General features: G+C 36.1%; 3 protein-coding genes across 11 annotated transcripts; 2 read left to right on the forward strand and 1 right to left on the reverse strand.

The window, feature by feature from the left end:
- Window positions 1-11: 11 nt before the first annotated feature.
- Window positions 12-12317, reverse strand: LOC113764542 (SWI/SNF-related matrix-associated actin-dependent regulator of chromatin subfamily A-like protein 1). 8 transcript variants are annotated; one of them, XM_027308466.1, is made up of 22 exons: window positions 11848-12317; window positions 10820-10880; window positions 10614-10705; window positions 10473-10528; window positions 10175-10250; window positions 9854-9920; window positions 9521-9587; window positions 9197-9263; window positions 8847-8930; window positions 8732-8773; window positions 7895-8050; window positions 6195-6272; window positions 5842-5910; window positions 5646-5711; window positions 5427-5555; window positions 5091-5147; window positions 4468-4557; window positions 1921-1986; window positions 1378-1446; window positions 1203-1307; window positions 983-1108; window positions 12-172 (listed from the first exon to the last, which is right to left on the reverse strand). In XM_027308466.1, the coding sequence occupies exons 1-22, from the start codon at window positions 12097-12099 to the stop codon at window positions 110-112; spliced, it is 1938 nt and encodes a 645-aa protein (XP_027164267.1). In that variant the 5' UTR covers window positions 12100-12317; the 3' UTR covers window positions 12-109. The 8 variants fall into 8 exon arrangements, with proteins under 8 accessions (XP_027164267.1, XP_027164264.1, XP_027164266.1 ...); XM_027308463.1 differs by having other exon boundaries at window positions 10790-10880; XM_027308465.1 differs by having other exon boundaries at window positions 10820-10883.
- A 2646-nt stretch (window positions 12318-14963) lies between these two features.
- On the forward strand, window positions 14964-21652 carry LOC113764486 (aspartic proteinase A2-like). The gene is made up of 14 exons (XM_027308402.1): window positions 14964-15264; window positions 15587-15933; window positions 16010-16070; window positions 16169-16263; window positions 16351-16463; window positions 17224-17392; window positions 17506-17545; window positions 20013-20077; window positions 20161-20274; window positions 20433-20497; window positions 20610-20739; window positions 20835-20954; window positions 21069-21157; window positions 21343-21652. Exons 2-14 carry the CDS (start codon window positions 15601-15603, stop codon window positions 21446-21448), a joined length of 1500 nt encoding a protein of 499 aa, XP_027164203.1. The 5' UTR covers window positions 14964-15264; window positions 15587-15600; the 3' UTR covers window positions 21449-21652.
- An 87-nt stretch (window positions 21653-21739) lies between these two features.
- Window positions 21740-22885, forward strand: LOC113764487. 2 transcript variants are annotated; one of them, XM_027308403.1, is made up of 2 exons: window positions 21740-22253; window positions 22367-22885. In XM_027308403.1, exons 1-2 carry the CDS (start codon window positions 21938-21940, stop codon window positions 22489-22491), a joined length of 441 nt encoding a protein of 146 aa, XP_027164204.1. In that variant the 5' UTR covers window positions 21740-21937; the 3' UTR covers window positions 22492-22885. The 2 variants fall into 2 exon arrangements, with proteins under 2 accessions (XP_027164204.1, XP_027164205.1); XM_027308404.1 differs by having other exon boundaries at window positions 22373-22885.
- The last annotated feature ends 1677 nt before the right edge of the window (window positions 22886-24562 follow it).

A 24562-nucleotide genomic window follows, 5' to 3' on the forward strand; every position in this document is an offset into this window, starting at 1 on the left:
CCCTACACAAGTATGAAATTAGGGAAGTCTCAGCTGTGAAACACACAACAATTTCAACCCCCCTCCCAAAAAAAAAGAGATTGCACTGATAATAGCAAATAAATGCATGTTACCATATTATATCATCGACTGTGTCATTTGCCAGCAGATAGTATATGTTGACTGATGATACCTAAGCACAAAAACGAAGCCAGTCAAACACAAACAAGAAATTCCAGTCAAAAATTGGTTTTACAAACATGAACATTTTTCTCAGAAATCTTATAGTAAACCATGATAGCAGCATGCAGCATCTATGCCCTGTAGTGATTTTGTGGCTTTTATGGAGAGACAGTTATACGAGGGCTTCTGAAAAATTAAAAACCCATGTGCTAATTTAAAAGCACAATTATATACCTATTTTGTTTTTCTTTTTGCTTTCCTCTTTTTTTTTCCCCTTTTTCTTATTTTGAGAATCCATTCCAGCTTCTAAAGATATTTCATTGAACTTGTTGCGCGGTTTTAGGACCTGATCTTCGATGACTATCTATCATGACTGGTTAAATTATAGAAGAAAGAAGAAACTCATATCTATTCTATGTATAACCATGCATAAATCATCCATTAGATGAACACATTACTTTTATTACATTAAGGCTAAAAGAATCTTAATATATTGTTCCAAAGGGACATCCATCAGAGAATAATTCCTCCTAGATATTTCTTTAGCTCCATAAAGGTAAAAATTGAAAAGCAAAGCCAACAAAACATGTCAAAGCAACCATGCTAAGGGAATGCAAAATCAACAAATAGGCTTCTGAGAAAAGGCTCCAATACATGCAAAAATAAAGTGTGCGGAATGGTGTCAAGAGTAAGATACGGACAGAATGACTTGTATAAAATAAAACAACGTGCAGGATTCTCAGTGGCTGGTGAAAATTATCAGTACAGTTGAAAAAGCGAATATTTCAACCACAAAAATGATATAAATGACAGTCATTACCTGACCAATCCTATGTGCTCGATCTTCTGCCTGAATCAGGTCACCTGGTGTCCAAGACAATTCTGCAAAGATTACCGTGCTTGCTGCTGTTAAGGTTAATCCAAATCCACCAGCTTTAATAGACAGCTGTACCAATAAAACATTACGACATGACAATGCAAAATCACATGAGAAAATAACTGTGGTCAAGGATGAAGAAAATACAGAAAAAGTGCAATACCACAGCAGCCTTTATACTGCTTTTCTCCTGAAAGTCTGTAACTAAAGCTTGCCTTGATGCAGCTGGGGTACCACCATCAATACGAATACACCCAACTTTTTTCTTCTGCAAACATGATAGTGAATCCTAGATTGTAGAGATCTTAACGAATCTTACATAAACTCAAAGGCCTTACAAGCAGGTATTGATGTATTGAGCAGATCATTGGTTGGTGATGTGCAAAAATTAGGAACTTGCAGCCAGCCTGTACATTTAGAACTTAACAATGTAAGTGAACAGCATTAAAATGGAAGGTTAGTTCAAACAAAGAAAACAGCAATCACTATTGGTAAGAGTTCAACCATGTAGATAACATCCACCGCAACTAAATGCAATCTAGAAGACAGCGCAACTTGGAAACCTTTGTTTTTATTACACCTCATTTACATTCAACACCACCTCTCAAACCCCAACCACCTCAATCACCCTCCCCCTCACAGACAAAAAAAACCCAAGCCAAAGTAGCCTGGAAACATCAACATCCATTTCTTCCCCAATCATACAATTAGAAACTTCCATCATGGTGCAATTTTTATCAACTTGTTTGACATGCATACTAATAGCTCCATCCTCTGACCACAAAATCATACACAGATTACATATAAGGGAAAAAAATCAATTTACTGATGGCTGTCTTTAACTAGTGGCAAATAATTGACGTAAGAAAATGTCCAGATACCTCTATCATAGTTCCCAAATAATCCAGAACAGCTGGAATCTTGGCTTCGGCTGAATCAGTATATATCTGAATTTTAAAGTGGTATTATTAGCAAAATGTCATACTGAAGTCAAGTAGAACACATCAAACTGTTAGAAAGAGCAGAAAGCACAAAATCATGGCTCAAATGGATGAATTACAGAGGTCGGAGAAAGTATTAAGTTGCTAGGAAACACAAGTTTACAATAAAGTTTTTATGAACAGTTAATGATCACTTAGGTCCTGTTCTCAACGGTTTATTCATGAGCAGCTTTTTTGAAATTTTAAAAATACTCCCTCTATCCCAATTTTAGTTCATTTTTGGGAGTTTTTCTATTTTTTATTTTTTATGCACAGTAAAAAGAATGGGGCGAAATGAGTCTTGCTTTCCTACTATCTCATGTTCACTGGCGGACTTAATATTAACAATTGCACATCATTATGAATTTTGGGCCAATTTCTCATCCAATAGTTGATGAAATGTTCCTGCAAGAGAAGTTGATGATTTGTGAAACAAACATGAGAAGTACATGTCATAGGCAGCGGTGGACTGTTTGAGTCTTCTAAAGATTTTAATGGCAGAAATATTGTGAGCCCACCAACCTCAAATTTCAAAGTGAAATGGTAGATAGCAATTAGAAATTACTGAAAAAACGGTTGCGCATTACAGCAAATCTCTACAAGTAAACTCAAACATACAATTTTTTCTTTAGAGGAAGGAACTACCCTTGTTGTAACCCTAAGGACACCATTTGTAAACTATAGCTAACGCTCATTGTAATTCTAAAACGACTAATGCTATTGGAATAAGCCTTTTATCACACGCACACCGAGATTTTAAACCTGTAAAAAGAAAATCATGATATTTTGTCACACATCTATCTTTTAATCAATTTGATCTCCCTATCAGAAGTAAATAGAAAGATGACATTGATTAATAAGTAAGTATCATCCTACTAGTAAAGGTTATTTTACAAATAACCCTCCCAAGAATCTAGACCTTTTTCACATCAAATTAATTTTCAGTAATACTTTCTCAGTGAAGAGAAATTCATTTCCAACATCTCTATTGAATAGCGTAACATAAAGTTGTATGTCAGTATTCAACTTACGATCCATAGAAGGTAATATTAATAATGTCCTAGTAGACAAATAAAAGGGGTAATGAGTATAAGATATGCAGCACTGGTAAGCAATAGTAGATATGATTTGAATGCAGAAAACACAGTGGTTTTACTTTTTTAAGATGAGGCCAAGTCTATTAACAATCTATTCAGTGAGAGAAAAAAAAAGTGGTCTAGTCAGTGAAAGTGTCACATTAGGTTTCTTCCAAAATGCCAACTGTATACCGTTATCAAAATCTTGCTATGCCATAAAGTTTTTGCCTAGCGGAGTGTATAATTGTCATTTTGAAAGAAATTTGCTACGCCATAAAGTTTTTGTGACGATATCATTTACCCTAAAGTGTTCACCAGATTCACCCTAAACCTAAAACGTGTGACAAAAAAGGCCATATACAGTTAGTTTAGCCCTTATAATAACCCCACAGTTTAAGAGGGCAAAATGCTATTGACTGTAATTAAAGCAAAAAAACTCGGAAACAAATGTTGAGCAGTTTTAATTAGGTCTTTGCTGATAGCAGTGTTTCCAAATCAAATCCAATGCGAGGAATAAGTACAGTGTAGTATAAATTCACATCTCGTAGTGAAACCTGAAAAATGACAGCTATGCTTTTTTTTTCTTTCTGTTTTCAGTAGAAATGTATAACTTTCAATGACATTTTTGGCCCGTGACAATTTGGATTAAATGTACCCTTTTCCTTTGCTTTCTAGCTTATCTGCCTTTCAGTCAGGACCCAAATTTGCCCCACAGGCATTAAAGAATAAATGAAATTCTTAATTGAACTTTAGCTCCGAAAATCTCAGAAAAAGAGTGTAGAAGTAGAAGTTCAGGAGGAAGCAAAGATAAAAGAGAAGTAAGAAGCTATAGAAATTCCAAATAGATTTCCCAAGACTTAACCACCTAAAGTAGATTTACAAGCAAGCACTGCTCGCAACATCCAAAGCTAAACATCATTTCATTCCACCACTATCCAAAGCTATTAGCACAATAACCATGCCAGGGCAGAAAACTAACTAAAATAGATTGAACTGGACAGTAAAACAGCAAGCAAGTTCACATGTACATAATTTTCTTAATTCTCCAGTGCTCCAATTCTTATCTATGCATTTTGCATCAGTCAAATGATCATAGACAAAAAAAATTAGCAATTTAAAGTTATTTACCTATTCTTTCTGTTGCTCCAAGCCTTAACTGATTCCAGGTAATAGCATTTATTAAGTTTTACTTCTAAAAACAGACAGAAAAAGTTCTTAGCTAAGTTGCTAATGTGTGTTTCTGATTATGCACATCAACTTTTTGTCAAAGGTGTTAACAGAGAAGAAAGTTGACTGTAAGATAATCAAGCAGTAGAATATTAATAAAAGAGAAAAAGCACACCACAAAAGCTGAACCTCCAGGACTGCATACCTTATTAATGAGATTCTTCTCAGCATATTTAAGTGACTCAGCTTCCTCTTTGGAGTGACTGGACCTAATTTTGGATTTAATTATCTCCAACTATAGAATAGCATCAAGTTAGAAGTATTCTTTCTTTGACCATTAGGAATTAAGGGCAGCTATCATAATAAACCTTGAAGAGCAAATATGAATAAGCTTGCACAAGAAGCAGTTACTTTTCAGTATATTAGGAATGAACTATTCACATTTTGGGATGAGGAAGCAAGTGGAGCATAACTTTGAGGCTAGGCCTGCAATTTGTAAATGACAGAAGAAACAGAAAGGAGGTCTGATCCATACTGTGCACATTCAGTAGACAAGGAACAGAAAGAACAGTGAACTCAGAAACGTACTGCCCCCCCCAAACTAAAGAAAGGAACAAAAAAGAATGAAAAGTCAAGGAATGTGGGGATCACTTCTGGTAGACAATCAAGGGCCAAGAGCAACATCCCGGGTCCCAAATCACTGAAATGTTGATGTAACAAGAGAAGCCCGAAAGTCAAATTTGAAAAGAAAGGAGTCCAAACGTCAAATTTGCGAAAAAGAGAGGCCTATTTTAATAGAACATTCATACAATCGGAAGCTTGGATCACCTCACAAAATAAGGCATTAACATGTCTCATTTCCTTCTCCCCTAAATCCAAGAACACCTGGAGCCAAAAGAAAAAAGGGAAACACTATTAACAATAGCGGATGAGTACTACATCAGGAAACAAATTAAAAGATGGAAATTCCAAGGAAGCTCAGCGGTGCCATCAGTTGAAACTAAATTAATGCTTATAATATCCTGGAGAGGAAAGTGAAACCAAATACCCTACAACATCCATCACAACATACTTATTCTTGCATTGAAATGTATGACACAAGCTCTTTAAAAGGGTCAATAGAAATTTCTAACTCAAGAAAAGACCAAACAGAACAACTTATACCTGTTGTCGGCGCTTTACAGGTAGCTCCGAAAGGACATCCTTTTTAAGTCTGCGAATCATCACTGTTGCTTTCATCAAATTGTGCAGCTCTTCATGATTGCTTGCTCCCTGATAGACTCCAAATGTGCCCTAGAATATCATGAGTACAATTATCGATTTGAGTAATGAAAGCCGTGGACAATATAAATTTAACAAACACCAGTCACATATCTAACTTACACCCTTGCAGTACCGATTGCCATATTCATGGACATTCTTATATACACCAGGATACAAGGCTTCCAGCTGTCAAATACAGTTTTAGGAACTCCAAAAAAATAAAATAAAAAAAGAGACAGCAAAGCAAAAAAAAAAAAGAAAAGAAAAAAGATTTCAACTGCAAAGAGAAACAAAAGTTACCTTTTATGAGAGTTACCTGTTTAAATAATTCAATCGGTCGTGACAAAGCAGGCGTTCCACTGAGCAGCATCACATATTGAGCTTTCTACAAATAATCAATATCTGTGTGAGCGAGATAGAAAGATAGAAACGGAGATGTTTTCTACAGCATTAGTTAGTACGAAAATTCCTATTGAAAAAAACTTTTAATGTGAACGACATCTTTCAATTATTGTCTATTCTTTTCCATCTTTTCCTAAGATGCAGGGTCCTATGACATAGCCACAACTGCCATTTCATCTAACCTGCCTAATCCTTCTTTGGGTCTTTGGGGCCCGCCCGGAGGGGAGAGAGAGTGAGAGAGAGAGAGAGAGAGAGAAAGAGAGAGACCTGCAATATGGGAACTGTAGCATTTGTCCTTTTTGCTTGGCCATTTTTTAAGAAATGTGATTCATCTGCAATAACTACCTGTACAAACAAATCATTTATTGATTAAAAGAAAAGAAATACTAGCCATTTTTATGTAAAGAAAAGGAACATTATTTGTTACACAGTCTGCAAAAAAATGTATAAGCAGAGATTAATATGAGCTTAAGATTGCTGATACTTTAGGATATATGTTGTTAAAACAACATAAGAATAAAAAAGGGGGTTCAAACCAACTAATGGAATTTAAGCTAAACCCAGCAATGTTGTTGTTTGCAGATGATAATTCTTAGTTTCGATAATATTTACATAGAAGACACGCAACTAAGAGGATGAAAATACTTACTTACCAAGTTAAATAAACATTCTGACCAATTAGCACCTTACTGCCAGGGAATATGCTTTTTGCACCATCTTAGTTTCAACTAAAGAGTAACCATTGGTTTTGTCACTCTTTTTCCCCCCTATATTGGTAGTCAAATTTAGGAAGACAATATTTTGACATAAACAAAGAATCAATGACAAGCTCCATTCCATTACAGACACCCTACACTAATTCTTCATATGCTCTCACTCTTCCCTTATCAGATTTTATCTATAAATGCACTTGTTGGCACAAATAGACCAACAATCAAGATATCACAATGAATTCAATGCAGTGCGTTTTTCACAGATTTAGGTGGTAAAGCAAGTATTAGGGTCAGACGATGATCTGACTACTGAATCATTCATTCAAGATATTCAGGCGAGAAAAGGGCGTTGATCATTTCCTTGTCAGAGTTTGATTCAAAGATTCAAGTATTTCCACAAAGCAGAAAGAGTCAAGCATCTTAAAGATTCTTCAGGTTGTAAACTGTATTCAAGGCTGGAGTTGATCAATGCAACTTTACTATAATCATCAAATGTACTGCAATATGATCCTTCACTGTAAAACTGTGACACCAACTGGTTAGGCAATTCATCTAAGGCCACAAACCAGAGGGCCTTCTTTTTTTCTGTCCTCACTCTTCAGCTGCTTGAAGCTGTCAGATTTTTTGGTCAGTAATTTGGAACATTGAGATTGATGAAAACTGAATTATGGTCAAGAGGCCATGGAAACCATTATCATACTAATACTATGGAGTTCAACTTTGATACAGCAAAGGTGGTGGATGAAACGGCACCACATGCAGTGGTTTGAGGCTCTTGGTAGGCAGAACTACTGCCAGGGTTTCTTGAAGGACAAAGGAGGAGAATAAGAAAAAGAAGAAACGAAGAGAAAAAGAAAAAAGTTAAAGAATAAATTAAAGGCAAAGTGGATATTTATTTTGAAACCGTTCCTTTCTTGTTTTGACTATCAAATTTAACAAGAAGTCTCATGTTTAATTGTTGATGTACATGCTTTGTTCTAAGGTACTAATGCAGTCATGATTCGAACCCATTTAATCTAATGAGGCGGCAACGTGTACATGTTTAACCAAGAAGGTACTAACAGAAGAGAGCTTTACCCTTAGGCAAGCAAAATATCATTTACATAAAAAAATTCCTGCACAAAAGTACTGCAATTGGAAACAAAGAAGAATTATGAAATGCTAAAGGGGATGCTTGAATCTCAAGAAAAAGCTATCATGTGGAAAGATTCCTCTTTTATCAAAATAGAGCTTCAAATAATCAAGTATACTAACCTTAAATTCTGAAGCCATCAGGACATCCTGAAACTTAGGGACAATGTCATAGGATATGATGTTAAAAACACCATCAAGTTGGATAGTCCTCTTGGTGTTTGATGCCAGTATATTAAATCCACCCCTGTTTGACCCACCACATTGAGATAAAACCACCTATTGATGAACATCTACATCAGTAATAGATTTGTCATGAATATCAACATCAGTGAGACAGTTCAAGAAATTTTGAAATTGAAAAGTTCATCAACCAAACTTATCCAGTAGCAAATGGAATTAGAAAACTTCGAAGAAATCTTTGAACAGAATGGTCTTCTTGTAACTGATCTGTACAGACTACATTTCTTGAAATAAAAAAAGACTAACAAGATAAAGCATCAAATTATCAGGATATCTAGGAAAAACTGCCTAGGACTATGTTTTTGCCACAGCTTCCATAACCTATTCAACTGTTCAGACTTCAAAGTACAGTTTTGGTGGAAATCTAGAGTATTTAGATGCAGGCAACCGGGTATCCAAAGTTATGTTTCAGCTATCACATATTTTCTTTTGACCTTTATGTTGATACAATTGTCTAATTTCAGAATTTCTACAACAACATGTGGTGCTGCATATGTACTGAATTGTTTTATTATCTGGAAAGCAACAAAAAGAAAAATAGGAATCACACCAGCACAGTTATCATATGCACCTTTATTATGAACCTGAATTTTGAGGCAATAAGATCATTAATCTTGATGTTACTTACAATTGGATTAATATTTACTCGAAAAAAAAAAGACCAGCACAAGCACATTTTTTGGCTTGTATACGGATAAAAGAGCATACTTAACTTACAAGTATATCTGACGAAGGTACATTCAGCCAATCTTGAATCATCTACAGTGGAACATCAGAAAGGTGAATACTGAACACGATAGGTAACATAAATTCAGCAAATGAATAAACTTACAGAAGCCCAATGAAGCCTCAGCGATGATGGAGTGAGAACTAGAACTGGCCATGCTTCACGAATACATGAGACAACAGCAATAGCCTAAATAAATAGAAGAAGAAATGGCCATGCTTCAGCCAAAGTGTTAGAGCATATACAACTGGCGAATAGGTGGTGAAACCATGAGAGAATTTGCCAGTAGTGAGATTAACGGGCCATCATAAGCGCCTAAATAAATAAAAGAGCCAACATCTGAAAAACTGTGTCCAATATGCACATCTTAAAAGATAATGTCTTGTATTAAGAGCTCAAGTATGATAATCCAGCAACAAGATTGGAGGTTTTTGGTTAAGTACATCACTCTTTACCTGGAGAGTCTTCCCAAGCCCCATCTCATCAGCTAGGAGGGCACGCCCTCCATGTTGGAGCACAAATCTGCAGAAAAATGTAAGACTAGTATTTGGAAATGAAAGAAGAGTGCAGCTAGTGATGAAATGCAATCCAATTATTCACCGTGTAATAATAGAAACATTGGGTTTGTTTGGATAGGAGTTTATTTGAGATAATTACTGTAGCATTTTTGTGATGTGATGTATGTGAGATAAAAAGGTGATTGGAATTTGTGAAGTAGATTTTTTTATCTAAAATTATCTCAATCCAAACAAACCCATTGACAACCATGTTCGATATACCTAACACCATCGCGCTGGAAAGGCAGAAGCCTCGATTCGATACTTGCAGGAATGAGGTGATAGCGAGCTGGTGAAACAAAGAGAAAGGCATTTGTCTCAGCCAATTTACAGGACAATATTGAGAAAAATGGACCAACAGTCAAGACTGGAATAGTTGGAAGAAAGATAATGTAATCAAAGTTCCAGAAGAAGACAAAATCGATTATTATCTTTAAGAAGAATCACAGGAGCTATTTTGTCTTGGTCATTAAGAAACACAAAGGAAAGGAGTCAAGGTCTTTTATCCCAAACTTACTGTGGAAGCTGACAGCTGAAGTGCAGAATCAAATTTACCTTGAAGATCTGGAACTGCAGATGCAGCAGCAATAGCTCGCCGTACTAAAGGATCTAAATTCTCGACCTACGTGCCAGCAAACAACATCAACACAATAAAGATAAGAATAATGATGTTAGAATCCCCAGAATGAACTAGTATCTAGCTTGATCTCTTTCTTTATCCTAAGCAGGGCTGCTTGACTAGTTTCATGGTCATAGAATTACTAATTCCCATGTTAATCTGTTCAGTTGTGAGCAATGAAATTGCCAAAAAATCAGAAACATGTGATACTACAACTGCTCGAAAAAGTCTCCAACAAATGATTTAGAGGTCGTTACCTCCAGTTTGGCGTCAGATATATCACTAAGAACTTTTTCCACTGTAATCAATGAAGACATGGGAAATATCCACAATCTGCACAATCAATTGGAATCATAAAGCTGCAGCAGTTAAGAAAGACATGGTACAGAAAACAAAAATAAAATGAAAAAAAGCAGAAAAGGAAAAGGAAACAAACACAATCCCTTATTTGCACATTTAATTTCCGTAAGTCGGGAGTAGAAAGATCTTAATTATTTCTTCTTGCAATTCATGCATACATAAGTAAATGCGTAAGAGGGAAGCAGGACAACACACCTTTCTTTCACATTCCAACTGGCCTTTTGGATCTTACGGAATGCTGCCACAATTAACTGGCACAACATGAAGACTAATGCATAAGGACAAAGAAAAACAGTAGAAGTCAGTTAAAATTTCCAAATAATTAGATTTGACTACCGGATCATATGGGAATTTTGCAGCAACATTTCCACTAGCATGTAGGAATAACCTGACCGAGAGTTTAGGAGGCTGTTGCTTTGAGTAGTCATCTTCGTGATTTGTTTTCAAGGAGAAACCACAATGAGCAAGAAAGTTTAGTGGTTATGCAGACTGAAGAAGTAGAACTTACCTACCTGCTTGATGGAAAATGCCAAGAAAGTTACCAGTTACGTCACAAGCACTGGACGAAGGAGATATCATAGATGCAGGAGGTGAAGGATCAATCCGCTATGCACAGCAGAAAATAAGTTACAGATTAATAATACTCCTTGAGGACGCATTAGGATCTCATAATTAAGCAAAAAAGGAATACGAAAGGTAATGTAAAGGAGAAAATAATTTCCATCAAATTTTTGCCCAAACCAAATGCAAGATTAACTAAAATATTCTCAATGGTAACATCAAGAGGATAACATGTTCTATATTTCTTTCTTTTAGAGGGCATCCACACAAAATCTGCACTTGGCTCTAGCGGTTGAAATTACATTAAGAGTTGATACAGAATTCTGGACTCTCGAACAGTTTGGTGATGGGATCCACATGTCTATGGCTTTCTGGGGAGAGTGATGATTGCAAAACCACTTTGGTCGGGAGATTCATGCAAATAGAAAAGAGAAAAAATGGAAGAATTTATGATCTCAAGAAAAAAAAAACCACAAACCTCAAAATTTCATAATCTCCCAACAAAAGAAATTTAAAGACAGAAACAGCTAATCAAGTAAGCCCTGTAAAAGCCTAATTTTACCCCCATCAAATATTTGTATATCTGTCAAATGTGCATAACGAGTATATCTTTTGTACCATCATTTTCAATCTCAGACAACAGAGAGAAATGACCATTTTCCTTCCTAATTCTTACTAGTGCGAAAGAAAAAGTTTTAATCTTTTGTCTGCTCTTCTCTTCATTTTTCTCCTAATTTAGAGTAATCTCTTCTTTGTATTAAATTCCACGAAGGATAGAGTAGATATAACCTTGGACCAAATGCGAAGAAGCTTTTAACATTCCAAGACGTACAAACAGCCAACAGACTTTGCATAGCAAAACCAGGAGCCTAAAGTACTTGAAACAAAAATGTGAATGCTGAATACCCACAAATGGCAATAAGGAAAAATAATCCGAGCAGACAATGCTCTGGGAGAAAAGTAAACCTAACCATAAGCAATAAAATTATCAGTAGTAGTAAATATTAACCTTCTGGGTGGGACGGGGGTCGATCGGAGACCTCCCCAGTGGAGCAGCTGGTTGAGGCTTGGAATGTAAATTCTGTTGGGGCCCATAACCATGAAAAGAAAACCCGGAGTCCAAAGATGTAGCACCACTAGTCACAGTTGTGGAAGTAGCAGGAGAAGAAGAGGAGGACTTGCGTTCTGCAATTTGCTTGAGAGCGTCTCTTTCCAGAGAATCCAATTCCTCCGCGCTCAAATCCCAGTCGTCCGTATCCATTCGGTTTACGTCCTTGGGATTACAATTCCACAGTTTCAAAAGTAAATTTTGCGCCTTACTCGGGCAGGTGTGTGCCTCCGACACAACTACGAGTCTCGCAGTTTTTCCCCATTTGAAAAAAAACAAGAAAAAAAAAAGATTTCGTTCACTTCTCTGACACTGGTATCGAGCAGGCAGGGTTAGTTGGGAAGTTCGTGAACTAGAAGAGAAGGACTTGTGCCTAATTCGGACCTTGGGGTACAAGAGGAGGGAGGGAGACTCTAATTTGTACCTTCTTCACTCTTCTCTAGGACTTGGTTTTAAGATTAATTGTAATTTGTGCCCCTTAACTATCATGTATTTGTGATTGTACTCTAAATCATATATATGTTGTAATCATATACATGCCTTATACTATTAAATGCCCTAGGAAGAAATTGGGGTCTATTGCAAACAAGAGATTGTGTGAATTTACCTTTATACCCTAATTATAATTGAGAAACCTAATGAACCAATGTTACAAAAGCAAAAAATGTTCCTTGTGAACAAATTGAGGAACTAATTAAACTAATTATTTACTAATTAAACTAATTGAGTAACTAATTAAACTACCTGTGAATTTTAGCATCTTCAGAGTTCTAGCATTTTTAACCATTATATGCATAGTTAAGCAACGACACCAATTGAGGAAGAAGATGGCGCCATGAATTGGTGCCAATTCTGATTGACAGCTCTTGAGATGACAATGTTGTAGTTTACTATCTCCATAGATAGCGGTGGAAAAAAAATGAACCATAGAATGAACGATACATTAGGGAAGAAGTTGTCGGTTTTGCTTAGTTGATGAGAGTTAAAGCATCCATAAGAGAAGAAGCACAATATGCGATAGAACGCAAGTACAATCTGAGCATCTTGTTCATAAAATTTGCAAGAATCACTGTTGTACAGGTAAATAATCCTTGATGTTGTCACTTTAAGACACAAAATTTTCATAATACTTTTTTAAGACAAAAGGTCCCAAAGGGGAGGTTGACTAGCGTTGGCCGTTGTTTGGTTGCAAATTATGAACGAATAATTACTAAATAAATTGGAGAAATTGATAAAATGCCAAATATGACTTTAGTGAATGGATGATGTACCATCATTTGAATATACTATTGATGATTAATGGCATATGAATGGATGATGTATCATCAGTTTAAGACTTTAAGAATGGATGTTGTATTGGTCATTGTTTGTAGGAGAGATTTATATGTCAAAATTTTTCCTTTATAAGCTATTGTAAGAACCTACATATATAGCTATTTAACTAGCTGTTACTTTCAACTAATGTTTCGAGTGTTGTTGGTGAACTAAAATGATTTGCACTTGCACCCCCTGAAGTTTTTTGATTCTTAATAGTTTTGTGGTGTTTTGTCTTTCCTTTGCTAATACTATTTGGCAAGTAGCACGAAGGGCAAATATGGTATAAATTTCTCATCTCATTCCTTAAAACAAGTTTTTAATGGCACTTTTTCTAACCTGGACTGAATATACAACAGAATCCTTAAGTTTAAGGGTGATCAGTGCTATTTCTTAAATCATTAGGAAGGTGAGTGTTAGTGTTAGAAACATCAAGGGAGGTTTCCACAAATTTTCCTAGAACCAATTGTAACTTTTTAACTTTAATGGCTAATGACCAAGAGCGTTTTAGTAAATTAAACTAGTAGATGATGGTTATCATCTACATGTCCTTGACATTTGGATAGCTCAAAAAGGATTAGATTTTTCTTGTCCTTTATTCGTTTCCTCCTTTTTCAAAATTCGGAATGTCATCCTACTTCCCTTATTAATTCCTTATTTTCTCATAAAATAAGTTCTTTCAAAAAAGATGTTAATTTTGCACTTTATTTAGTCGTGATGTCTAATTTTAGATGCTAAATATTTTTCCCTTTTCAATGCTTGTTTTCATGTATTCTTTTACAATACTCTATAATCATTTACATGTTTAATGACTTTTTATTTTTTACTGCCCACATCTGTGCAGCAGAGGTTTTATTTATTTTTTTTCACCTTTTTTTATTGATACGTCTCAATTATTGGGTTGCAATTTTATATATTTTCTTTTTTAGTTAACCACAAGAAAAACTATACAATTAAAACAAAAAAGAAAATATTGTGAAAACTTTTTACTTTTGTCTTGATTTTGACCGAAGGAATTGAATCAATGGTTTGTTTGGATAGTGAACAAATTCTAAATAATATTTTGCTTGCATCATAAACACATTTTTCAACCCACCTTTTTATCTCACATACATCACATCACAAAAAGTACTACATTAATTATTCCAAATAAAATTTCAAATAATACCCTATCCTTATGTTATTTTAGTAAGTCGACTTACCTCACAAAAAAGGCTGTGCACCCAAATATTTGGGCATTGATGTTCAAGCACTGTGTATGAAATCCATTCTTGGCAAGTATTGGCTGGTTCGGTCATATTGATCGGCATCCAAGGAGCTAAAATGGTTCAACCGAAAGATGAGCGGGAATTCGCAACTGACTTAAAGACTTTTTGGGGGAAAATGCAATTAGTCCACAAGACGAGGGACGGCAAAATACTCGGTTCTGACCGGACTCGTGCCTTTTCTTTCCTTCCGCTGTGAAACTCGCAAAATTAGTTACTGCAAGCGGAAGCGGGAAGCTGCTACCGGCATTAAAAACAGTAGGTGAGAACATGCCTAACGCAGTACTATGTATTACTAGTTAGTTATCAATTATCAACGCCTCTTTACTCCTTCCCGAATAGCGGAAAAGGACGCACATCATCATCGTTGTCCTGTCATCTGGGTACTTTCAACTTTGAATTGACCATGCTAAGCAGAGCAGAAAAGACACGCCCCGGAAATTTCATCTTTACAAGCTACAATTTCAGTGGCCCTGACCTTTTTCTTGCATACGCATGTCATGTACCCACGTCTCTCCTGCGAAATTGTCTAGTAATTTCCTTGACTGGACCCATTCGATGAAGTTCAATTTAATGTCGCACCCTCGAATCTAGTGGCGCCACCAATTTATATGTATCCGTCGTTGACGACTATGCCATCTTATAACCCCCGAGCCTCCTACAGAGTTGAATTCGTGCCTCTCAGATGCCTTCTTCCTGTATCCTTTGTTGAGCTCGACATCTTCCCACTGTACTTGAGGTAAAGCTCATCAATCTCTTTGATGGATTCTAAAAGTTCCTGTATTCTACCTCTTGTCAATCGTTATATTTGTATGACATAATATCCTTCTACGCCAACAACCCATGTAATTGTTCTTCTCAACACCATATATGTAATCGTATTGGTCTCGTTCGGCGTAATGGTGTTGAATGCGGAGATAATTTTGGGCAAGACTCTAAGAGTGCCTAAATAGCTGACCACAGCCTTGTAAATGGCCTTTCTTTCAAGAAGCACAAGAGCTCATCGAGTGTCTAGAAACTCTTACCTATCTCATATTAGAACCATTATGTGACTGTGGCAGGCAATCAGACCATCATGCTGCTAAACCTACTGGTGCTAGCATTTCTACTTTTTGGAGCCGGCAACCTTGCTTTCAACCTTCCGTCTGATGGGATACTGAGGATCGCTCTCAAGAAGCGGCCTTTGAATCTTAACAACATCCATGCGGCAACAATCTATGCCGGACACTTGGGAAACTTCACTGGCCACGTGGAATCCCTAGAACGAAATGTTGTGTATCTGAAGAACTACTTGGATATGCAGTATTATGGTGAGATTAGTCTCGGTACACCACCACAACATTTTGATGTTGTCTTTGATACTGGCAGTGCTAATCTTTGGGTCCCATCTTCAAAATGCTTCTTTTCTGTAAGTCATGTCAATGTAAAATTTGAAATACTCATTCCACCCCTAAAACAACATCACGAAGCATTATTTGTTTCAGGTTGCATGCTATGTACACTCCAAGTATAGGTCAAGGCAATCCAGCACATATACAGAAATTGGTAAATAAAATGTGCTACTCTGAACCACTCTTTTATGTATGCAAGTACTATGTGCTTTTGTACAAATTTGGCTCTTATGCATGAGGTTTCTGGTGTAGGAAAATCTTGCAAAATCCCTTATGGCTCGGGATCCATCTATGGATTCTTTAGCAGAGATAATGCAGGACTTGGAGGTATCACAATTAAGGAGCAGGTGCAAGATAGCTTGTTTTCCAGATAATGTTTCTGTGGCTTTTTGGTTTGATTGAAATTTTGGATTCTGAAAGCTATAGTTCCTTAGGTGTTCACTGAGGCAACATGGGAAGGACTGTTCACGTTCTTAGTTGCACAATTTGATGGGATACTTGGACTTGGATTTCAGGACATTGCTATTGGACGTGTAACTCCAATTTGGTATACTATGCTTGATATATTCATTAAACTTTTTTTTTTTGGGGGTATTGCAATTCGTTGTTGTGATGGCTCCAGCACGATGTGGCTTTAACCAACAAGATGCTGAAGCTAATTATTGTTACGTATGCTTGTCTTTTATTTAACTCAAAAGTAGAAATATGGTATTGAACCAACATTGGCTGAGTATATTATATAGGTTAACATGCTTATTCAGTCATTATCCTCTCATTTTTTGCTTCAGTACAACAACTTCGTTTTCTGTCAGTTCTGTCTGCCATGTGCTTCCTCTTCATCTGGGGCAAAGGAATCCTTTTTGACATTAGGCCTATCATCAAGGGCAACAAACTAGTGTTTCTTTGATGTCATTTTCCATTATTTACCTGAATGGTTTCTCATATATATTATTTACCTGAATGGTTTCTCCATTTGATGTCATTATTTACCAGAATGGTTTCTCATATATATTTAGCTCAAGGATCCTTAGTAACGGGAACAAATAAAGACCTGGGATGATCCCTAAAATTCTCCGAGAATATATTATTTTTGATCCTCTCTATATACCTTCAATTTGCACATCATCGGGTGTATCTTGCATCAAGTTCTGGTTAGGTAAAATTCAGTGCAATCACGATGAAGTTTTATCAACATGGTTGAGATATAAGTGCCTGGTAGATGGTTAAAGATGAAGAGTAATGTTCTTTTGTGGTCACAATATTTAATTTTCTTGGAAGTTTGAAGCACAATTACATGACGATTGCAGGTCCAATATGATGCTACAAGGCGTTGTTACCCAAAAGTTATTCTCCTTTTCGCTGAATACAGATCCTAAGTCAAAGACAGGAGGTGAGATTATCTTTGGGGGTATTGATTGGACGCACTTCAGGGGTCATCATACTTATGTTCCAATTACTCAACGTGGCTACTGGCAGGTAATCAACACCAAAGGTTAATTTCATACAATTATTTCAACCAGGGTGAAGACCAGTCCTACTGGGTTCACTTCAGTTGTGGAAATTGACCTTAGCTATCTTAAATGCCACAGATTGAGGTTGGGGATGTACTTATTGGAAGTGATTCAACAGGTGATGCCTTTTGGTTCCATATTATGTTGATCATTTTGAAGTTAATTATGGCTTGTTTCTGGTGCACATTCAACACCTAAGCTGTTTTCAAATTTGTTTTTGAAAATTTTATGCCAATATTTTGAGGTTATTGTGTGGAAATGATTTTATGTGAACAAGTACTCTTATTATGTATGTTTTTATATGGATGATGGGCTATTAAACTAATAGCTACTAGATGTGCATAAACATATTATTCTCTTTCTTTATGTCATGATTTCAACTGTGGGCCACCACCTTGTGGCAAGCTGTTAACATGTTTTATAAAAAACTAAACAAGGGCTAGTTATGCTTAGTAGCTTTGGGCAACACAAGATTCGCTCTGGTACTAATTGGACTATTGTGAAAGATATATAGCGTTTTTGGGAAATTTATATGATCAATATACTTCTGAAGTCAAACGAGAAAATCTTATAAAACTGCAACACTGGGAGGTAGATTCTGAGGACTTTGTGGTCAGCACTCAGCAACCATATGAGTAGGCCTCAAAAGGTGTTTGGCTCCTGGGTAAAGCTTTAAGGAGATGGGTAATGATTCTTTTTTCAGCAATGTTGGACAACAAAGGCTTGGAGTACATATAAAGCTTTCAATTCGTTTGTCAGTTCACTTGTTAAAGTTATATTTTAGCGTCTAAGAAACCTTCCTATATTTAAAGCACCAGCCTGGCTTTTGGTGTTAAATTTTGTCACTTTTTGTTTTTCCATTTTTACCCCTATGCGGTAAACTTTGACACATTAACTACGTATTGTTACCTATCTATTTCAGATATGGAATTCGTAATGTTATCCCTAACGTGTAAACTTAATTTCTGTCAAAAAGAAAATGCATTCATGAATTTGTTTTGTATATATAAAACCTTAACTTGCATAATTTAGTTATAGCTTGAATTTTGTTATATTGACACATAGGGGTCTGCCATTAGCACTGGCATTAATAAGGTGAGACATTGTGCCAATTTATTTATCCTATTATATACTGGATAATTTGAGCAGGAAAGACACCTGACACTATTTAGTTTTTAATTTAATTTTTCCCCTTTTTTTTTTTTTTACTTTTTTTTCATTTTTTTCTACATATACCGTTTATTAGTTTTGCTTATGAATGAGCTTCAATGTTATTTTTTAACTATGGGCAGTTTAGATACTCACCAAACAAGCATTATATAAAAGACAATATGAGAATGTGTGTCTGGCAAAACAGATGTAAAGTATGCTAACACCCATGCAGGTTTTTCTGAATTGCAGAACTAATCTACCTTAATGTTTCATTTTGCAACTATTTTAATTGAAATTGTTCGTTTAAAATAAAGTCTTAAAAACCTCTAACTCATAGTTACATTATTTATCCCTAGTATATTTGAAGGTAATTCTAACGTTAAAGACTCTTAGGAAGCTAGCTATGAAAGTAATTGTAATGTCAGAACCTTTTAGGAAGCCAGTAATTGTTACCTGTGCTAGCAGTTGATGAATTGGCATAAGAGTTATGTCCCCTGATATATGCCAGAGATTGTCATTATATTTTTAAAACAGGAGGAAATGTCCATTTGAACTTGACAAAATCCAACCCATAGTTGGGTGTTGAGATTTTGAGAGAAAAGAAGAGAAAAATAATTTAAGATAGCTTGGATCGTTCAGATTTTGGTTAGTGGATAAGCCTTTAGGAGACGACTAATAGCTTGTTTCTTCATCACTGGTGGATAAGAAAGCTTTGAAGTATGCCATTTTGCTATTTGCAGTAGATAGGGTGTGGTTGAAGTTTAAAATTTGAGTTCATTATCAATTCTGAGGATTTTGTTTTTGTCCCTGAATTAACTACAAATGAAAGGAGGACTCTACTAAAAACCTTCAAATCATATAAGATAAGTTCTGATTGATTCAAGTCGAGATTAAGCACTTGGGCTAGCCTAGTGGCCAATGTGTAATCCCTCAAGGCTCTACCATGCTGGTGGGAGGGAGTTTGTATCCCAGTCACTCTAGTTGCCCTCTTGTGCAGAAAAAGATTAACAATTTATTTTTGCCATGTCCTTTATCTGATGTTGTATTATGACTTGAAAAACTACCTTGCGGATGTCCTTGCAATGTCAAATCATTCTTATAAATTGGCAAAAGGATGCTCTTTGAAGATGCCCCTTCTGACTTCTTTTTCCATTGCGTAAACAGAAACAGAACTTGGTTGGTTACTTTTCACTTGGTTCCTTTAGCTGATGTACTTATGCACATTTTCCCACTCGGCATGTATTTACTTTAGTGTTACTTTTGTGAATACAAATAAATTCTCTGATATATTCCCCAGTCATATTTTGGGTCGAAACTTATTCAAATGATATAAGAATGTGTAATGATGATATTGTGAAGGAAAGTTATGAATCTATTGTCATGTTTTCTCGTGTCTGAAAATGAAATGTTTCATAAAGTTTAAATTGTTTTAGGTCTTTGCCGGGATGGTTGTGCTGCCATTGTAGACTCAGGAACCTCCTTTCTTGCTGGTCCAACAGTATGCATTCAATTTATCTTGCTTTTTCACCAATATCATCCGAGTGTTATACTTCTCATTGATGTGTATAAGCTCCATTCCAGACTATTTTGACTCAAATTAACCACGCAATTGGAGCAGAAGGAGTTGTGAGCTTGGAGTGCAAAAGCATTGTGTCCTCTTACGGCGATTTGATATGGGAGAAGTTAATTTCAGGGGTTAGCTTCTCTGCCATCTAGTCTTTGTTCCTCAGTTTTATTCTTCTTAGTCATTTCGAATTTGTTTTTTGGGAACTCATATTAACTTTTTTTCTCTTTCAGTTTTTCCTTATGCTGACATGACGTATTTTTATGCATTTGTCTTCTTGCTTCTACAGTTCGAGCCCAAGAAGTTATGTAATCATATTGGGCTTTGTCTGTACAAGAGTTCTGAGAACTTTAGGTTAGATTCTCTTCTTTTTGTGCATTAACACCTTAACCGAGCACTTTGGCAATTATACTATAATACTGACTGTAACTGAAAATGTCCATGGCATCAAATTGGTGGACATAAGTTCAAGTGTGGATGACTTAGCAGCCGATGAGAATGCATTGTGCCCATTCTGTGAGATGGCTGTGTTCTGGATGCAAGTAGAGTTGAGAAAAAAGAAAACAAAGGACCATGTGTTGAAATATGTTAATGAGGTGAATGTTTGAGTAGACTGCATTTCGTTTCAGGTCCACAACATTTTGCCAAAACTCATTTGCGGTAATGTCTTCTAATACTTTCTCTTCTTAAGCTTTGTGAGAAGCTCCCAAATCCAACTGGTCGAGCATTTGTTGACTGTGAAAGTGTTGCTACCTTGCCATCTATATCAGTTACAATTGGGAACAGATCCTTCCCCCTTTCACCACTAGAGGTAAATCCCGTTTTCAAATGAGAGAGTTTACCTGTGTTTCTTTTAGCGTTCTGGAGACAAGGTGTAATGGTGAGTTTTACGTTGACTATATCCTCTGGTTTCTTGTACTTGTAGTACACCATTAGAATTGAAGAAAACCTCACTGCAGTCTGTCTTAGTGGTTTTGTGCCTTTGGACGTGCCTCAGCCGCAGGGCCCACTCTGGTATGCAATCTGAACTTCATCAATGACTTTGGGTGCCAAGTTGACATCTGAGAGTACCTTCTTGGTTTTCTTTTTGATGTTCGCAGCACATATGAGCATCTTGAATTCTACTCTCCCTATATTTTTTTTCTTCATATGTCTACATTTGTGGTGTTGGTTAACAAGCACAAAGTCTTTGGTTGCAGGGTTCTTGGAAATCTGTTCCTGGGTGCCTATCATACTGTCTTTGACTTTGGTAATTCGCGAGTCGGGTTTGCAGAAAGTTCTCGTTTCCAAAACTCTTTCTACTAGGAAGCTTTGTCTTTCTGTTTGGTGGACAATCGTTAGTTAAATTTGACATTAAGGCTCTGTTGTGTATGTATAAATTATGTACTCGGCTGTGTTGTCCATGTACAAGTCATGTACTCAGTCAGACTACAATATCATCGATTTGATGTCGATGAGTCACATATCATTTGCAAACTTTTATTAATAAACGACTTGATATTCGTTAAAGATTCACATACCAAGAGGCCTAATGTTATGCTGCTGTCTATGTATTTCTTTACCAGTGGGCATGTGATTGTCTGTGTGTGTTCCTACCGGGAGGGGGGCAAGCAAAAGGGAGGAGGGTGGAGAACTGGAAAGGGAGGGCAGGGGACCTTAATCTTGAAGCCATGTTCACCAGAAAGTACGGGTCTTCAGACTTCCACGTGTGGGGAGCGTGCTCCATGTGCCAAGGAATGATCTGCAGCAAAATCTTAGAAGATTAGATAGCTATAATTAAGAAGTGGTGTAGGAATGCATTATAAGTCAGAGAGCTCATCTCACGGATCTTGCCTTCCCTTCTATAATTTAGCAACCGACTCTTCTTCACATGCCAGGTCTAACGTCAAACTGTTCTTCCGCTCTGGGTTACAAGTCACCTTCGGCATTGGGGCTGCTGTGGTGTGCTTCATAACCGTTCCACTAAAACATTCAAAGATCAGTTCTAGACAGCAGCACTACGTAGTAAGCATGACTTCGTGGGTTCGAACAATCTCCTCCCCGTTCAGGAAAGCTTGTACTTTCTTCTATCAGCAATCTCCGAGAGATGACAAGTCCAAGCAACGTATAGGTAACCAGTATTATTAGCTAGTCCTCTCCAAATAATTCTATCTACCATTCCATCTCACACTTTCTTTGTTGGGATCTCAATTCTACGAGCACGACATGAATATGCGCTTGCAGCTGCAGGACATGAGAAGCGTGTAATGGATCTTCAGGTGGAAGTCATGGCTTGCGCGTACGAGGATGTTCGGGTGATGTGGTCAATATTAGACAAGTCCAAGTCGGGATCCAACCTGCAGTGTTAGTGTATCTCCTGTTATTTTTAACTCTCAGACACAATTCACTAAGTTGCAGTAAACAGAACAAACTTGACATCGTGTTGGAGGAAATGGCACGTAAATCTGTACAGATGTGGAAACGCAGAAGAACATAACTGTAGAGATTCAGAACCCAGGGGCAACGAAACGTCCAGTAAGTGGAAGTAGGATGAAAATGATAAAGCAACAATAAGTAGTCAGCGATTGAGGTAGGGAATTTATAAGGCGCCCCCTTCAGGTTTCATGTGATGCTGGTGGCTAATTTAATGTAGTTTCTGTAATATTAGTGACACATTCCGATCAAGATTCCTTTTTCATGACCAATTTACATCAAAACACTTTTGTTAATACAGCAGCAAAAACCAAAGCTACCATGTTTGTGTTTTACATCTAACTTGTTCTCCTTTCAGCTTCATCTTCCTGCATTTTCTTTTCATCAGGAAATAAAATTTAAAGCTGCATTTTCCATCACGAAGTAATCTGTCAGTCTTTGTGGATCACAGATCATGGTCGCGGTAACTTTTTCATTCACAAAGCATATTGAAGATGGCAATTTACTAGCGATGGATGAGTTGATGTACACACGACGGAAGCAAAAGACTGAAGTAGATAAAGAAAGATGTGATCAATCTGTCTTTTGTTAAATAGATCTTCTTATCCTACGTTTATGTGTTTGGATGGGAAAAAAAATGGAGAGAGAAGAAGAGAAAGGATGGATAACGGATTATATTACTTTGCTTGGGGGTTTTATACGGTGGGAAAAGAAAAGAAAAGAAAAGAAAAGAAATGGAAGGATGCGTTGGTAAAAAAAAAAAAACTACTCTCTCCAAAAGTGGAAAGAAATGAAAGAAAAGTGAGACTTTATCATTTAAAACTTGTGAACTGTCCACCAAAATAAATTTCAAAAATTTAAGTTGGAGAATAAATGTGTAAAATGCACATAAGAATAATAATACTTTTTTCTCTCCCTTTCTCTTCCACAACTTCCAAACAATACGGAAAATTATTTTTATCCTTTGTCTTCTCTTCCTTTCTTTTCTAACCTAAGCTCTCTATTATTTTCTTTTCTATCCTAAACTCCCAAATTAGGAATAGGAAATGGCCTATCCATAATATTACTTTATTTTTGTCTCATAAACAATCAGACATTTGGTAATTTATAGACGATATATCGTAGGATGATTAGTTCCAACACACATATAAACAAACGCAAGTCTTCTCGAAGAAACTAATTTACATATTATTGCGCAAGATTGTTGTACAATTGGCAAAGTGGTTTGATTGATTAAAAAAAAGAAAAACGATCTAAATTTGATTTTAAAATATTATAACATAATTGTTTAAGAAGAAAAATGAAAATATTATAAAATGAAGCCATGCTCTTAAATATATAAAAGGAAAAATTGTGCTTCATTTAATTATTGGAGTAGACAAGTGCTCGAAAAAGAGCATTGTAAATGCCTTTATACTATGTAGAATCTTTCCTTTTCCACTAATATTAACGAGGAGAAGAAAAAATATTACAAAGAAGGGTATACAGAAAGGATACCAAAAAAATTAACATTCATAGAATTAGAAAGATTAAGAATTTGTAAAAACAAATTAAATATCTCAAAAACAACAATCAATTTTTGAGCGTGATGGAATATAGAAAGGATTTAGGAATTTATTATTTACAAGTTAGCAAAAGAATATGGGTTTATTTACAATTTAGCTAAAGTTTATGAATGAATATAGATTTCTAGAAAATATTGAGGCCAATGTTGAAATTTTACTAAACTACAGTGGTCAATTTCTAACTTAGTAAAAAATAGGGGTAAAATTTCAATTTTGCAAAAATATAGAGGTTATTGTATAATTTCACCAAAATATGAGGTAAAAATATAATTTTATAAAAATTAAATGGTCAAAATATAATTTTCTTTAGGGTTTAGGGTTGAGGGTTTAGGGTTGAGGGTTGAGGGTTTAGGGTTGAGGGTTTAGGGTTTGAGGGTTTAGGGTTTGAGGGTTTAGGGTTGAGGGTTTAGGGTTGAGGGTTTAGGGTTTTAGGGTTGAGGGT

Source organism: Coffea eugenioides, chromosome 3, assembly GCF_003713205.1.
Source record: "Coffea eugenioides isolate CCC68of chromosome 3, Ceug_1.0, whole genome shotgun sequence".
In the NCBI taxonomy this organism is placed as follows: Eukaryota; Viridiplantae; Streptophyta; class Magnoliopsida; order Gentianales; family Rubiaceae; genus Coffea; species Coffea eugenioides.

What these genes read in the sequence shown, in the direction of transcription:
- LOC113764487 (XM_027308403.1), top strand. Translation starts at nt 21,938, where the DNA reads ATGCATTATAAGTCAGAGAGCTCATCTCACGGATCTTGCCTTCCCTTC. An exon ending in CAAGTCCAAGCAACGTATAG is followed by an intron (nt 22,254 to 22,366) that starts GTAACCAGTATT and finishes ATGCGCTTGCAG; the next exon opens with CTGCAGGACATGAGAAGCGT.
- LOC113764542 (XM_027308461.1), bottom strand. Translation starts at nt 12,099, where the DNA reads ATGGATACGGACGACTGGGATTTGAGCGCGGAGGAATTGGATTCTCTG. An exon ending in TGGCATTTTCCATCAAGCAG is followed by an intron (nt 10,706 to 10,789) that starts GTAGGTAAGTTC and finishes CAAATCACGAAG; the next exon opens with ATGACTACTCAAAGCAACAG. An exon ending in TTCCAGCGCGATGGTGTTAG is followed by an intron (nt 9,264 to 9,520) that starts GTATATCGAACA and finishes ATTTTTCTGCAG; the next exon opens with ATTTGTGCTCCAACATGGAG.
- LOC113764486 (XM_027308402.1), top strand. Translation starts at nt 15,601, where the DNA reads ATGCTGCTAAACCTACTGGTGCTAGCATTTCTACTTTTTGGAGCCGGC. An exon ending in CTTCAAAATGCTTCTTTTCT is followed by an intron (nt 15,934 to 16,009) that starts GTAAGTCATGTC and finishes TATTTGTTTCAG; the next exon opens with GTTGCATGCTATGTACACTC. An exon ending in GTATCACAATTAAGGAGCAG is followed by an intron (nt 16,264 to 16,350) that starts GTGCAAGATAGC and finishes ATAGTTCCTTAG; the next exon opens with GTGTTCACTGAGGCAACATG.